We start from the raw sequence: 16,978 nt of genomic DNA, 5'->3' as shown, positions 1-16,978 counted from the left end.
TAAAACTGATTTTGTATACACCTGGCTTGTTGGATCTTCATAGCAATCACAGAGGTAGAGATAATAGATATTATTTTAATGCAGTATATTCACATCCATTAACTTGTCAGTTGACTGCAATTTTGTGTCAGATAAAAAGAGCATCTTGTGTTGATCTTGTGGTCTGTGCTTATGTTTTTTAAGGTTACCCATAGACGGTTGTATTGGAAGAAGATTTTTTCAAAGCCCTGCTCACATCAGTTTGTTGAAAGAAATGAAGAGGCGCCTGACTGAGGTGGCTGACTTCCACCACGCTGCGAGCAAGGCCCTGCGTGTTCCAGCAGAGGGCAGCGAAGGGCCGCCAGCCAGCCAGGCCGGCACCCCTGGTTACCTGACTTCCCCAGAACTGCACACGGAGCTCGTGAGGTGAGGCATGGTTGTTCAGTCATTTATGTCGTTGCTTGCAGCACAGGTGCTGTGTGGAGCAGTTACTTGTGTAACGAACTGCCAGATGCTATTCTCTTGACCTTGTTAGATTGAATTGGAAGGCGGTTTTGACTATAGGTTTGCATCTTGCAATGTTCCTTTTTATGTTCCTCCTGAGAGTTGACTCAGCAAATTGGTGGCTCTGCCAAGTGCCTGAATTGATTGGAAGATCTTAAAGCTGATGTCCTCTTCTGTTTCTTTATGTGATAACAGAAACAAACCAGAACAATTGATCATAGCAGGTAAACAACTAGTTAAGCCTCTTAGAATACTTCTCTAAAGGAAATAAGTGTCCCAGGCAGGGTTATTTAAGTGGGGTTCCTAGACCCTTGAAGGGATTCCAGAATCCACCTGGAGTCAGGAGGGATGTAGTCATCTCCCCAAACTGCTTCTAAAAATCAGGCATAATATGTGCTTCTCTCTGAAGGTAAATAAAGACCTCTGAAGCTAGTTTGGGTCCCTTTTGCACTGTTCCTTCACCTTTCATTTCTAAGCTTGCTATAAACCAGATATTAGTCTTCTAAATAAGACTTAATAAAAATGGCTTTTAATAATTAACCCTGAATACAAAAATTGTCTTGATGAGAAAACTCAGGGTTCTGATCCAGCACTGAGGCTTCAGACTTGCTTAATATCAGAGCCCCTCGGGCTATGTCAACCTCTAGAATGATTTCTCCCCTTATTGTGCTTGCTTGAAGGAAGACTTATTTTTAGGCAGGCTTAACCAGTGGGAAGGCTTTATCTTTGAACAGTTAGATCAGCTAAAAAAGTCTTTGATGTTCCCTTCTGCCTTTCTTAAATCCCTCTTCCTTTGGTGTGTTGATAAATGGCCAGTAACTGAATCAGAAGCTGGACGAGAGCTCTGTACCAGCCTTCCCTTTCAGAGCCTTGAAGCCCTGTGCATGTCCTCTTCCTACACAGATGGCCATGGAGGTAGAGGAGGTAATTTTCCACTTCACTGAGCAAAGCCCCGCCCTGCCACCTCCTGGTCCCCCACCCAGTAATTTGTCTGCCGTAGACTCTGGTACCTGTTGCTGCAAAACAACTGCTTAAAATACCAGTGGTCTTAGCTAAATGGACTGTGTGCCTTGTAAAAACAAACAAAATAAAAACAAAGGAAACATCATGAAATTTTAAAAAAAGTTTTTACTGGATAATGGAGATTTTTTTTCTTTTCTCTTTTAGCCTGGCTTTGTTCTCTTCCTTATGAATGGGAACAGGGTGCGCACATGCTGTGAGGTGTGTTTGTGATTCCTTGAGGCAGGAGATCGACATTGAGCCTAAAGCTGGCATGTTCTTCCATGCATAAGTTTAAAATTAGGCTTTTAATGTTTTTTCTGAAAGACAGAAAATGTGTTCATTTGAATGTTGTTTAAACCTTCCCTAGCTCTAAGGCTCACCATGACTGAATTGCCCAGGAAAGAAAAGCTCCAAATTTAGATCCTAGGTCTGCATTACAACGACCTTTTCAGTTTTTTTCTGTACCTGTATCTAACCTTACTTTGATAGTAGAGTTCACAAGGCCCTTTCTTCACAGCTTATGTTTTAGCAATTATTTCATCAAATTCTAATGATTTGTGACCTGTCTTTCCCCACTGCTGCTGGCCCTTGAGCCTCTTGGGTGTGTGGTGGTAGTTAGAAAAATTTCCTGTATTATTATGTACTTTCTTTATGTTATGTAGTAGTGCTGGTGTTCCTAGAGATGTAAGAAACTTCATTTGCCTGCACATATTTTTATATTTTATGTAATTATGTGTTTTTTTTTTTAGGCTTTTCAATGTATACATATTATGGCTAGAAGATGAGAATTTTCAAAAAGGCGATACCTATATCCCTTCTCTACCAAAGCATTATGATGTTCACAGGCTAGCCAAAGTGATGCAGAATCAGCAGGTAAAACTATGGCAGTGTCTTTCTTAGCATATCAACTGATTTGAATTGGTCACCTTTTCATAATCTAATGGTAAAAACCACTCATCGATGTGGAAATGGGGTCACTTCAATGGTCATTGTTTTTGTGGTTTTGTCAGTGTGTAAGTGACTTATATTGAAGGGTTATTCTTTTGAATCTGGCCCCACTATGGCCTCATCTGAAGGCTTGAAGCTTGTTCTAGGGCTTTGTACAACCTTATAAACATACCATTCCTCTTTCTGTTTGTACTCTTTGTTTTAAATTGTCAGAAGCTGAACACTTTTAAGCATCGTCTACTCCCATAAAAAGTACAGTGTTAAGACTTTGTTAGGATCCACATATTGTTAATTGAATGGAGGAGATAAAGAGTCCACCTTTTTGGTTTTGGAGATAACTGACTTTTGGTTGCCCTTCTGGAAACACTAAATTCTAGTCAACATATTCTAAGCTGTTCTCTTCCTTTTACCCAAAGATACCTGTGGTCCTTTTTTAACCCAAAATTTCTAAGTTTTCACTAAGCTTCTATAATATGTGTGTATGTATAGACATATCTCTCCTGTACCAAATTTGTTTCTCAGGACTGAACTGTACTGGGCATTGATCCCCAACACTGGGATGGGATTTGGGATTTAGGAACCTCTAAGACTTGAGAGTCTTCAATTTGGGTTTTTTTTTTTTTTTTATTGAAGGGTAGTTGACACACAGTATTACATTACATTAGTTTCAGGTGTACAACATAGTGATTCAACATTTATATACATGACAATTCTAGGTACCAGCTATCACCATACCAAGCTGTTACAATATCTTGACTATATTCATTACATCCCGGTTACTTATTATATTACCATTGGAAGTGTATACTTTTTTTTTTTTTTTTTTTGTGAGGGCATCTCTCATATTTATTGATCAAATGGTTGTTAACATCAATAAAATTCTGTATAGGGGAGTCAATGCTCAATGTACAATCATTAATCCACCCCAAGCCTAATTTTCGTCAGTCTCCAATCTTCTGAGGCAATTTGGGTTTTTAAATCTGCCTGTGTCAACATTACTTAGAGTATTTCATCTCTAGTAGGTGTCTTTGACTTTCTTGGTGTCTTTCTGTCTTACCTTCCTTCCATGAGTATTTATTGAGTGCTTCTTAGCTGTTAGGTGTGTAATGCCAAAGATACAAAAAGAAACCTGACACAGCCCTTGCCTTCAGGGAGCTTATTGTGCTTACTGTCCGAGAGGGGACTAAACAGTGATGACAGCTGGGAATAAAGACGGGATGTAAGGGAAGAGCCCCTGATTCAGATTGAGCTGAGCTACAAAGGACAAGTGGAGTTGGTCAGGTTGGAAGGGAAGACATGGTGATGGGGAGGGGCAGAAAACGTATTACTGGCGAGAAGACTAGTGTGTGCAAAGACATGGCTGAGAGCATGGCATGTTCAAAAGGTGCAGGTTTGGGTAGAGCCACTGAGGAGGGCAGATGTTAACCAGAGAGGTGAAGAGGGGTTGCATCTCTAAGGACCATGTGCGCTTTTCTCAAGATGGCAGATTCTGCTCTGAAGTCTTTATTTGGTGAGCTATTGAAATAACATGAGGGATTAAATAAATGGATGAGCTAAAAAATATATCCAGGAAGAATCACTAGGATTTTTAGATTAGATACATAGTAGGATTGATTAGATACACAAGGACGCCCAAATTTTTAGCTTGGGTGGTTAGAGATACTGCTTACAGAGATAGAGAATACTGAGAGAGGAAGTGCCTGAGGGCCTCCAGGGAGAGCTCTATGTCAAGGATTTGGTGGGAGGGGATATACTGCCTAGAATGTAGGAATGGGGCAGCATAGGAAATGTGAGTTTAATGGTAATAGAGTATTTAGATTATGTAGAGGACTGAAGATGGAACCTTGAGAAATAACATTTAAAGCACATAAAAATAAGGCTGAGACTACAGAGCCAGAGGAATAGGAAAAATAAATGAGGATCATAGTATCTTGAGATCTTTTAAGGGCAATTTCATATTCTTCTCCCTGTATAGTCACACCCCAAGGCCTTATCTAAGAATTTGCATGTAATAGATACTCATCAGTGGTTTTAAAAATTAATCATAGCCTCTTCCCCGGAAGATGACTGGTTAGCCATAGACGGGTAAGATTCCTCAAGGGAGGAACAACCTAAGACAGGCACAGTCGCAGGGGGGTCATCAGGTGAGAAATTGGGGATCAACAGAGGTGAGGCTTAGAACCTCACCCCCCCGTTCTGAGAGAAATCTTCTGCATATGTGGATGTTTTATTGCCCTTGTCTAGCTCGGATTAACACATAGTCTACAGGCACACACCTGATCATCTACATTTGCTCTCTTACAACACTAAACTATGTTTTCTACCCTTATCTTGTATCTACCTACCACTTCAGCATTTTATTAAAAATAATAATAATAAAGAGAGAAATGTGGTATCCACATATAAATCAAATATAAAAATCAAATGAGTATTCATATTTGAACTGACTGTTTATAGTTCATAATGCATGAGCAAAGCCGAAGGTTTCTGTGATGGCTGCCCTTGTACTGTTCACCATGTAACTTATTCACTATGTAAGAATTTGTTCTCCATGTAAGAACCTGTTTGTTATGCCTCAGAAGATTGGAGACTGACGAAAATTAGGCTTGGGGTGGATTAATGATTGTGCATTGAGCATTGACTCCCCTATACAGAATTTTATTGTCGTTAACAACCATTTGATCAATAAATATGAGAGATGCCCTCACAAAAAAAAAAAAAAGTGTACACTTCCAATGGTAAAATAATAAGTAACTGGGATGTAATGAATATAGTCAAGATATTATAACAGCTTGGTATGGTGATAGCTGGTACCCAGAATTGTCATGTATGTAAATGTTGAATCACTATGTTGTACACCTGAAACTAATGCAATGTAATACCGTGTGTCAACTACCCTTCAATAAAAAAATAATTATCTACAAAAAAAAAAAAAATCATAGCCTCTTCATTATCTGATATTTATCTTAGTTTCCTAGCATATGTGTAATTAATAGCCTTTTTAAAAAAGTCTTTGCCATTTGATCTTATAACTCCTATTTTTGAACTGTAATTCTTGTTCAGAGTTGTTCTTTTTGTGGTTTTTCAAGCACCTCTGCTTACCCATCATTAATTCTCAGTATTCTCTTGAATCATTAGCCTCTATCAACAGTTACTTAGCACAGAGGCAGAAAAGGTGACATTAGTGGCCTCACTAAAGGAGACATACATACAAGGAGGGTCTGGTATAGCACCTCTAACAGTTTGGTGCTTCTGGATTCAGGCTTGTGATCAGGATGATTTTGGAGTTCCTCTAGTCTGGAATCCCTTGTGCCATGGTTGGTTGGGAAATAATGATTTAGGACTTGGAGTGCGCAGTGTGCTCATTAAGAAGCCAGAGACATCTTTAGCTTTAGAGAAATCCTTCTGAACACTTAAAACCATAAACAAAGAATGCCATGATCTACAAAACTATAGTTCATATCCAATAACCTGTTATTTGATATAGCTTTTGATGTTCGTGGACAGCTGACTTTTTTTTTTTTTTTTTTCATTAAAGGCAGTCCACCATTCTAATTATGGTGATCAGCAAAGTGAAGTACAGGTAGTTTGGAATATGCAGGACAGCTCACTGGAGTGTGGGGGGAATACTAGGACTTCTATTGTTTTTTCCCATTTTATCTATTTACTTATTTATCATATGTTTTGTAATGAACACATTCAATCATACAGAAAAATAGAATATTATAATGGACATGTCCTTCTTCCCCTGCCCCTTTCTTGAGTACTATGTATCTAATTTTATCCACAGCTCGTCTGTTGCCTCCACCATATTATCTTGGAGCTAATCATTTGATAAAAGATTTTACAAGGTGAAGATGAGAAAAGTAACATAACCTAATAACATTTACTTCTGAAAAATATTAACAGTAACTTCTTAATATCAAATATCTAGGCAGTGTTCAAATTTCAAGTCTCATAAATACCATAAAAGTTTTGTTTTTATTTCTACAGTTTCTTTGAATCAGGATCCTCATTTTGTGATTGACTCTTATAAGTCTTTTTAATCTGTAGTTCCTTCCCTTGTCCCTTTTATTCCTTGCAGTTTATTTGTTGAAGAAACTGGGTAGTTTGTCCATAAATTTTGCCCCACCTACTGGATTTTGCTGACTGTGTCTTTGTGGTACAGTTTAATACATTTTCCTGTCCCCTATATTGGGACCTAGGGCTTGATCTAATCCAGATTCAATTATTTTTAATGTATTTATTTTTTATCTCTTTAACTGTTTTTTACCTACTTTAGCTCAGTAGTGTATATATATAATTTATAAACAAACATTTAGTGGGGATGTTAAAATTATATTTTCTGATCATGGTACACAGTTAGACTCCTGCTAAGATTGTTTGAGTATCCATTTAAAATGTGGTTCATCCTTATGCTGGAGAACTTGGATTGGATCTCATATTGATTCTTACTGGTTCACTTGATAGTTGAATATGTAGTTTTATATGTGATTTTGTGATTCATCTGTGAAAGTTAAAGCCCTATGGTTCCTTTCTAGGATCTGTGGATGGAGTATTTGAACATGGAGCGCATACATTATGAGTTCCAGGAAACTGTTGGTCTGTGGATACAGGCCAAGCTTGAGTCCCATTCTGCAACCTGCAGTTTGTCACTGCAGCTGGACTTCTCTGATCCTTTGCTGGGTGAGTCATAGGAGCACCAGCCCCTTTGACTGAATTAATGAGTGAATCAGTGAGTGTTAGAATCTGAGCCACTGAGGGTTAAGGTTTATACAGGGTACAACCAGTGAGAATGAATTTTTTTAGAAATTCATTGTTAACTTGTCTACCACTTAGGGGCTAGGCTATTAGTGAGAGAACTCCAGAACAGTAATGGCTTAAATAAGGTAGAGATTTGTTTTTTCTCATATTAGAGGAGCCTGGAGGCAGGCAGTTCAGAGCAGTAGCTTCATGACCTGTAAACCTTCAAGGACCCCTGCTCCTCCTACCTTGCAGTCCTTTCATTCTAACACGTCCCAATAATGGCCCAAGAGGGCTGGTTAAGTTTAAGTGGTCACATTCACAGTCCATTCAGAGGATGGGGTGTCTCCCTCTTTTAGGGACTCTTTCAAGAAGCTGCTCACAGACTTTCCAGTTCCATCTCTTTGGCCCAAACCAAGAATCATGGCTTTACCTAGCTGTAAAGTGACTAAGTTATGTCTGTCATTCGTTTTCTCTTTCTCTATGATGCTTTAAAAAGACGTTTCAGCTGACTTACGATATTTAAGTGCAATTTTAAATTAAACTGTTTTGGATTTGCCATTTTAAAATTCAAAAGTCTGTCATTTCCTTTCATAATCTATTTTTCTCTGTATCTGAAACTCTTACCATATAAACAGATCATATTCCCAAAGTTTCTAAGTTGATTATTTCTCAGAATGCATTTTTCTAGAGAAACAATTTTATAAAGTTTCAGTTAGTTTTCTATGCCAGGCCACAAAAGCTCATTTAACCTGGAAGGTTGATGACATGCTGTACAACAAAAAATAATAGAAAACAACACTTGAAGTTACTGATTAATTTTAATTACTTAATATATTTAAAAAATGTAAGACAATAAAACTTTAAATATATTGTTGAAGAAAATGTTAATATGTAGTATAATAAAGCATTAAAATGATTCAGAAAAAGGGAAAAATACCTTCTTATTCTAACTCTGCCACTAACCAACTAGCTAGCTCATGATTAGAGAAAAATAAGAACTTCTGTTGACTTTAGTCCACTCATCTGTAAAGTGAAGGTGCTGGACAGTCACATTAAAGGCTGTAAAACTTTTGCCTCCAACACCTTTCTCCCTTTTTTTCCCTGAAATACTACTTTGTTTTTCCAATTGTAAGAGTTAACATGTGCATATTGAAAAAAAATTAAACATATAGAAAGGTATATAGGGAAAGGTATAAGACCTTACCCCAACCACATCCATTTTCATTTTCTCTTTCTGGAAGTTCACTATTGAATGCTTCTCTGTTCATGTCCTCCCATCTGTGGTGCTTTCATATCACCTTAACATAAGGCTGGTTGCTTTCTCTGGAGTTAAGCCAGTAATTTATTAAGCCCTTAGTTTGTTCCAGGCAGTGTCCCAGTACTTGATACTGCATTAACTCAGTCCTCCCAACTTCCCTTATGAGGCTTCTCCCCATTCAGCGGATAAGGAACCTGAGGTGTAAGGTGGTTAGATAACTTGCCCAAATCACAAACTCATAAATGTTAAAGCTGTTTGGCTCCAGAGACCCTGTTCTTCACCACTTATCATCCTATATCTCATGTTCTGGAAATCTGTACATGTTGCAGTTCTAAATAAAATTAAGGCCTTGATTTTAAAATAACAAGTTTCAGGTTTCTTCAGATATAGCAGGTTAGATCATGATTATATCAGATGTTTGAATGTGTGGTTGTGATGGCAGGAAAATTGCAGGAGTGCTTCATAAGTTGATGCACATTTGTGACACAGACCTCTTTTTCTTGAATTAAATTTGTTTGTTGGCTTTATAGTTTTTGTCAGTTGTGGTCCAGAATGGTGATTACAGTTAAATAGGCCCTGAATTTTAATTTTTAGGGTCTTTTATTTGGTATTTAGAATATTATCCGTAATTTTTTTCTTTCATGATATGTTATATTGGGTTTGAAAAGAGCCCCCAGTTTTCCTTAAGAGTCATGGCCTAAAATATTGCTTAAAAGAATATAGTTAGGAGTCCTATCCAACTTTGTTTCATGCTGTGCAAAGAGTGGTAGTTCCAGTGGAAAAACCCCAGCTATAAGGGACGATCCTGTACTTGACCTGTTTGGAATGTTGAATTCCATCTGTTTGGAGTGCAAACAATACAAGTCTTCTTATGCCAAGTAAAGTCATGGCAATTAAATTTTCTTTAATTTTTCTGAGCAAGAATAAAAAATGAAATGCTGCAAATGAAATCGGAAATTTGTAGTAATCCCTTAAGTAATGGTTGACTTGACTTATTGACTTGAAGTTCCCTTGACCTCTCCCGTCCATTGTTATCTTAGTATTAAAAAGAATTGGGTATGTGACAGCGTTTTTCTTCATGTTCTTCAGTCTGCCCCTGCTGTGTGGTATGTGTGCAGTGCAGTGAAGAGAGAGGGAGGAAGGATAGGGACTTACTGGATACCTACTGTGTGTTTGGCTCTGTACCAGGTGTAGAAATACTAACATTTAAGTTGGATTGACCCTTATGAGACCACACAACCTAGTACAAAGTTGGGTCTTACAGATTGATCTTTTATTTTTCTTATATGGCACCTGATTCTTATTTGGACTTGCATAAATCATTTATTGAGTTTTGAATGAATAAGTGGATGAATGAATGAATATGGCTACATAAATATAAGTTCTGCAGGAGTCTGTGCCCATGTCTTTATGCATTTTAATGTACTACTTTTAGCACTCCTGTTCAAACCTTGGCCTAATTTAAGATTTTTCACTCAGCTGTGTGCCCATTCCTTTTTCTCCAATTCTTGTGAAGTTTATCTGGATCATTGCACTGAACTCTTAACTGGGCTCCCTGCTCCATTCTCCCAGCCCACTGTCTGGTGAGAGCTACCATCTTTCTCAAACTTGTTTAGAGAGCTGTTTGCTAGGCCCCATTTACACTAGTATCAAGTCCAAACACCTTAGCATGTCACATGCAAAGTTCACTAGGGTAATAATTTAGGGTCATAAGCTTCAGCTCTTGAAATACCATGAAGACTTTTTGAGGGTAGGAATTCTATTTAATGATACCACGTGCTCCTGAGCTCCCAGCTTCTGGTAGGGTAATTATTAGGTCTCTGGGTGCTCCCTTCAAACTAAAAGACAATGATTTTATTTATTTAGGCCTCTGGTGGTTTAAGTAACTATTCTGCAGATCTCTAGCATTCTTTATGAAGATAACAAGCCAGGGCTTTGTACCCTCTTAGTACATTACTACCCAGGAGTAGCCACTATGCGGTAAATATGACTTAATTTTCTTACAGCTAAAGAAAGGGTTTTAAGTAACTTGCAGAAGCATGAGGCTCCCCAGCCTCCTCTTGTTCTGCACCCAGTGAGGCCTCCGGTACCACTTATTTCCTCCGCCACACTCCTCAGTCAGAAGGACACTGCGCAGCTGCTGCGCACAGACCTGCATCTGTTGCAACAGCAGGCCAGGTAAGACCACGACTACTCCAGGATCATGCTTCTGTGTCTGCTGGATGATTTAGTACCTAGAAGGGCTTCCTCATCAGCTTTCTCACCGTGAGGATAATTTGACCAGACTGACCCAAATGGTTACTTTAGTTAACCAAGTCATGACAAGCCTTTAAATTTCACATTGAAATTATATGGTACTTTTATGGACAATACATTTAACATGTTTCCTGTGGTGGTATTTCTGAGTTTAGCAGTGCCAGCTAAGCGTTCCACAAGCTTTTCCTAAGGAGACTTTCTGATACTGGAAAGAGGATGGTAAAAGGGTGTGAAATGAAGTCTACTTTCTTTTGTCACTGCTTCGTTCTCTAACTCTCCATATTCTTTTAAAAATTGCCATAGGTACTTGAAGTGCAGGAAAGTCATAGTGTTCCTAATTCATGGTAGATACAGCATGGCAAGTGAATAAAATTTTTATTCTAGTTTGCCCTCTTGTGAGAAGGAACAAGTGTGGAGTTAAGTCCAATGTAAGAGTCTGTCTTACTTTGCAAGACCATGGGGTTCAATCTCTTACTGGCCTTTTCTTCCTTGGCTCTTTTGGTGCAGGTATTCATTTGTGTGTGTGTGTGTGTGTGTGTGTGTGTGTGTGTGTGTGTGTGCGTGCACATACGTGTGTGAGCACATGCCTGCACATTAACACAATATATACAATTAGAACAATATTGACACCCGTATAAACAATCAGCTTTCTCTGTCTTTGACATTTCAGTTTGAGTTGCTAATAACTAAGAAATCACTGGTACCTACAAGCAATGCACCTGCTTAAAAAGATTAAATTAGAATAGGATTACCATTTGTCTTCTATAATTGTGCCCATTTAAAAAACATTGTTGATATAACACAGATTCTAAGTGGATCTTTGTTTCTGTCTAAAAACTCCCACTTTTCCTTCCTTTCTTAACTTAGTTGTTAAGGAAAGGAGAAGGATTTGGGTAAGTCTTGGCACACACACCTTTGGTCTTTTGTTAGTATGAACCACTTTTGTCTTGCTGTTCTTCAGTGAAGGCTAGGGATAACTGGAAGCCTTTATCACTTATCATGAAATCTTTCCTGAGACTTTTCTTTCACCTCCTGATGATGTTTTTTAGAACTGCAGCGCTTCGGGAATCCCAGCAGGTTGCTCTGGACGGTGAGTTGTTGGACACAATGCCCAAACAGTATGTCAACAGAGAGGAACAGACCACACTCCATTTGGAGTGTAGAGGAAGTAGTGGGAAGAAATGCCAAGGAGCAGCAGTTACAACAGTTCAGGTAAGATTGTTCACATTTCTTTGTAATTCAGAGAATTTAATTGAGTCCCTGTCATTGGGAAGGACTGTAAGGACTACATAGCACATTATCCATGTCTCAAAACACTTAATAGTTTCTGGGGGAGTGAAGACATACACAGAACTAATCACACCTTTTCCTAAGTGCTGATAAGTCCTACAAGACAGAAATTCAAAGAAAAGCAGAATCATTGAGAAGATTCTTCAAGAGAGGGCTTAAACTGTTCTTTAAAAGTTTTTGATGATGATAGTTTGGATTCAGTTAGAAGGAATGTGGGAATGGAGCCCTAGTGATGTCACTTAGAGGTCAGTGGCTAGATCAGTCTGTTTTGAGTTATTTTGTGAGTGGTGGTAGGAATTCACATGGGGAAGGTTGGAATTGTTATTGGAAAGGACAGTCACTTGGGAGCTCCTACTGTGTAAATGAGCCACTGAAGACAAACTTGGAGGGATGCTGGAAAACAGATTAGTTGGGTGGAGCTTGCCAAAAGGAGGCATATGCAACAGTATGATTTAAAACTCAGCTGCTCTTTGAGTCACCTTCTTGAATTAGAAAAATAGGCTTAAGTTGGGTTTCTGGCATCTAAGGACTTCAGAATAGAAATTTAGCTCTAGCCAGCATGTCATAGTACTTACTTTGTGCAGGCACTGTCTGAAAACTTACAGAACTTATTTTATCCTTACAACAACCCTGTGTGGTGGGTATTTTTATTGTCTGTTTTTTTCACATGAGGAAATAAAGACATAGAAGTTAAGTGGCATACCCAAGGGGGCGTGGCCAGGGAGTGGCAGAACCAGGCAGGCCCAGGCATTCTGGCACAGAGTGCATGCTTCTAATCACTGCACCTTACTTTACCTGCAAGTGAACTCAGGGTTCCCTGAGTGGGGAAAGAAATGCTTAGAGATAGGCACTACCTGCTGCCTGCCTACATTTACACAAAAACGCTCCTCTTTTCTTGTTAGCTTTTAGAAATTGAGGAAAATATGTTTTACTGATTCTTGATTATTTTCTAAAAAGTTCTGTTCATTTTGTTTAATCCACACTTTAATAGTTCTAATATATTCTTCATCCATCTGCTTGGGAGACTTTTCTCTAAAATGTCTTCTCTAAAAAAACTTATACTTGTGTTTTTCGTTATCTTCAAAAACTATTCCTGATAAAGTAACACATTTGTATGTATCTAGTGTTGTGAATTTGTAAATTTGATCTGGAATGTGAGACTCCTAACAACGTTTGAGATGATATCTTTGGCCAGGTACCTTTTAAAGTTAATTTTCTTGTGCTGTATTTTTTTCCCATAAATTACTAATGCTTTAGTAATTCACATAAGGTGGGGGTATTTAAGAAGGATCACTTGCAAAAGCAATAAAGCACGAAGAAAAGTTTGCCAACTTAGGGTGGAGTTTGAGTTGGTAGGAAAAAAACTACCTGAAAAATGTATCCAGTTACAGTAAAAAAGGGATGTCCTACTACCAATCTGTGTTTTTACAAATGCAGTGTTTTTCTATATTTTAGAATTACATACCTTTGCTAGGCTGTTAATTCTATAGAGAGACGGGAATTCTATTGAAATGCATTTTTGTAAGTGACTAGTGAGAGAACTGTACAAAGAAATGTTTTTCCAATTCTGGCTAATAGCTTGCTCTTAGAAGAGTTGTAAATATTGGCTGCCCCAGCCAAAGAACAGGTCTCTTTGTCTAACCTCCTATTAACTCACAGGGTCGTGTGGTGGAAAATACCACCAGGAAGACCTGGGAGCTTTAGCTTCAAGCCTACCAGTAACTTGGCTCTTTTCCTTTTCAGAAAAAGGGATCATGGCCTTGCTTTATCTGAATCCTTGAGTTGACATTTATTTTATGAGCTTTTGCTTTGTTAATTCTGAAATTAAAAGTAATTTCTAAAATACCTTCAAAGTAATTTTGATTGGAGGAAGATTGGAAAAATGATTTACAGTGAGAAGGATTAAAATGAATACAGCTTAGGTTTTGTTTATACAGGCAACACAAAAATAGTTATGCTTCCTTTTCTGAAAAGAAAAATTGGTAGATGCTAAGACTGCTTAAAGAAAGAAAAACAAGAAAGAAAGGACAGAGGAAAAAAGGAGATTTTATAGAAGCCTAAAGAATTTGAACAAATAGTTGTATTTTGTGTCCATAACTTCATTAGAAATATCCAAATTTTCTGAAACCACATTTTAATTTTCTGCTGGCTGTACTCATTTGCCCAGTGCCCTGACTTTCAACCCCATTTGGGAAGCTCCAGAAAGATCCAAAAGACTGCCAAAAAGTTAACCCATATGTTGATGCCTCCTGTTTTGTTTCTCTAGTCCGAAATTCCCTCTTTTGTTCTAGATCTAGGGTTCTTCTGTCTACTTAACATTCTATGACTGTCCTGTAGGTACCTCAAACTCTGCAGGTCCTGAAGTAATCTCATCTTTACCTGTTTTTCCTGGAATTCCACTTACCTGGGCTTCCAAGAAGGAGACTAAGGCACCAGCATCATCTCTTCCACATACCCTGCCCACCCTCAAGTTTCTCATCTAGTTGCTTTCCAAGTCATATTGGTTTTGCCTCTGAAATGGCTTTAAATGTATTCCTTTCTCTTTATTTCCATTGCCATTGCCCCATTGTAGGCCCATATCACTTCTCCCCTGAACTATTACATTAGGCTTCCTGTCCATAGACTCTCCCTCTGTTTAGTCCATTTTCCATTCTGCCACCGTGCATATTTTTAAACACAGTTTTGCTTACATTTCTGGCTAAAAACGTACATTGACTCTCCAGTATCTAAAAGGGTTAGGACTCTTAGGACCTTTTGTAATCTCTTCTTGATCTCTGGCATCATTTACCCTCCCTTCCACTTCCCAAACATTCTGTTTTTAGCCACTTAGCCTTTTTCCATTCCCCGTACCTGACATGTACATTCATACCTTCATTCATAAGCATGTGCTGTTATTCTCCCACCCATTTCTGAGCTCCTGATCATCCTTAGTTCAGGCAGCACCTCTTCTTGAGGTCTTTCTTGATCCCAGATTGAGATATTCCTTCCTCTCATGTCAGCTGGTGTATAAATGCTGTTTTTGTTACCTGACTGAACTTCTTGTGAAGTCATCTGTATGTCCTTAGTCATCTGTATGTCTGCACCATCTAGCATGGCTTCTAACACATAATACATACCTTTTAACGCCCCTTGAGTGAGTCAGTGTAAGCTCACCAGTACCCCGCTTATTAGGTTGTGTTACAGCCTGTTTTGTATTATGTCTAGTTATCACTGTTACTAGATTCTTATTGATGTGTATGTTGTCAGTGCTTCACACAGTCAAGTACCCCAGAATAGATGTGTTTGAAGGAATGAAAACAACTGTAGATACATTTTTTTCTGTAGATGTAACTGTAGATACAGTTTTTCACAAGTAAGCTCCCTAGTTTCAACCACCTTTAAGAACTTCATAGATATTTGTTTGGTTGTGCAAGTTGGAGTTTTTCCTGCTAGAAATTAGCAGTCAGTCGCTCTTTGACTGTGCTGCCTTTGGCCAATTTACTTTCCATCCAAAACCTCAACTCAAGCAACTTCACTGTTCTGCTTACCTTTTTACTCGATTACAAATGTTTCCAAGTTATTCCATCTTGGAAAGCTGTAAAAATGGCCCTACTTCAGTAAAAATCATCATGCTTTAGCACACTGTTTTAGTTTTCAGCCTTTTCAGAGTACTTCTCACACTGGCCTGGGCACTCTTATATCCCAGGTGATATGCTAGGGACTTTGCTTGCATTGTCTCACTGAATCTTTATGGAAAGAGGATGGGAAACAGGTTTAGAGAGGCTCAGAGACTTGCCAACATCATGCACAAGTGGCTTAGTGAGAATTCAAGTCCATGTCTATTTAAGTGTAAGACCCATACCTTCCCATTTAGTATTGTGAAATGGTGCTTTAGCTGTCTTAGCTTCAGTTTCTGAAGAAAGACTAACAGTATGATTCTGAGTAAGCTTATCCTCATGGTCAGATCTCATTTAAATGAATATATGTATCATTTTCTCTCTGAGTTGGTATGGTAGGATTGTCTTCTTTTTCAGTGATTGGAGAATTCATTGATTGGATCAAGTTTTAAAACAACTTCATAAGCAATGATTTTATATTTTAAATATAAATTATAAAATTAAAATATATAAGGGTATTTTAAATATAATTTTTAATGGCTCATTTGTGAAGATTTCAAATTACATCATGAAAACATTTTATTCCTTAGTAGAATTTGTCTGAGGAAAACCTTGGAAATTTCCAGCCATCTACAAATGTTTGAACTATGTATAGCTTGTTTGGGGTATACAAAAGTCAAATATATTTTATGGGAACTGAGACGTGCTTCTTCTGTGGTTGCCTCTGCTAATAAAAGCCTCTAATAATTTAGTGGTATTCCCTGAGGAAATGGGGTGATTTATACTAGGGTTCCTTTTGTTGTACTTTGGTATTGTGGGGCATGTTTGCTAGACCCAGGTCTGATTTATTATCATGTGAAATATTTATCATTCCTCGAAATAAAAGATGGAAAAGACCCACTGAGGGCCTTACATTATTGTAAAACGTTATTGAAGGACACGCTTTACTCAATTTTACATTTCTTTGTCTACTTAAAATGACTCAAATGGAGGGGCTTCCACCAGGCCACTTTGTTCTGTTGTCTTTAACTTCTTGTGACTGTGAGCTGGCAGTTGTTCAGTTTGTCCCACCTCTGTCCTAGGAAGCTTTCAACAGTGCTGGGGACAATGAACAAAAATAAGAAGACTAGGAATAATGATCATTTGGGGATGTTTTCTGTGAGAATGTCTAATGTCGATTTTTTTATTCTTCAGTATTAGTAGTTACTACAGTGAGGGGTGGCAGTTCTGAAGCTCGCTGCATTTCTCAGTCTAGGGAACTTCTGTACTTGCTCTCTTATCCATTGTCTTTCCATTTCCCTTCATTCTCACTCTGTTCCTTCCTCCTCTCAGAGTCTCTCTTTTCCTCTTTTCTTTTAACTGCTTTGTTTCCAAGCCAGCAAGGGCTGTGCCCCTCAAA

General features: G+C 38.2%; 1 protein-coding gene across 6 annotated transcripts in view; it reads left to right on the top strand.

Annotated features, from left to right (window-relative positions):
• EPG5 (ectopic P-granules 5 autophagy tethering factor) overlaps positions 1-16,978 on the top strand; it is a 115,630-nt gene that overhangs the window by 49,617 nt on the left and 49,035 nt on the right. For all 6 annotated transcript variants that reach the window (XM_057504146.1, XM_057504145.1, XM_036918695.2 and 3 more), the window contains 5 exons: positions 184-405; positions 2,235-2,358; positions 6,975-7,119; positions 10,444-10,615; positions 11,743-11,905. In XM_057504146.1, the coding sequence (XP_057360129.1) occupies positions 184-405; positions 2,235-2,358; positions 6,975-7,119; positions 10,444-10,615; positions 11,743-11,905 (826 nt within the window). The remainder of the gene's footprint in view (positions 1-183; positions 406-2,234; positions 2,359-6,974; positions 7,120-10,443; positions 10,616-11,742; positions 11,906-16,978) is intronic.

Source organism: Manis pentadactyla, chromosome 6, assembly GCF_030020395.1.
Source record: "Manis pentadactyla isolate mManPen7 chromosome 6, mManPen7.hap1, whole genome shotgun sequence".
NCBI classification, from domain to species: Eukaryota; Metazoa; Chordata; class Mammalia; order Pholidota; family Manidae; genus Manis; species Manis pentadactyla.
The sequence above is the reverse complement of the archived record's forward strand: the minus strand, read 5'-3'. Positions and strand labels throughout refer to the sequence as shown.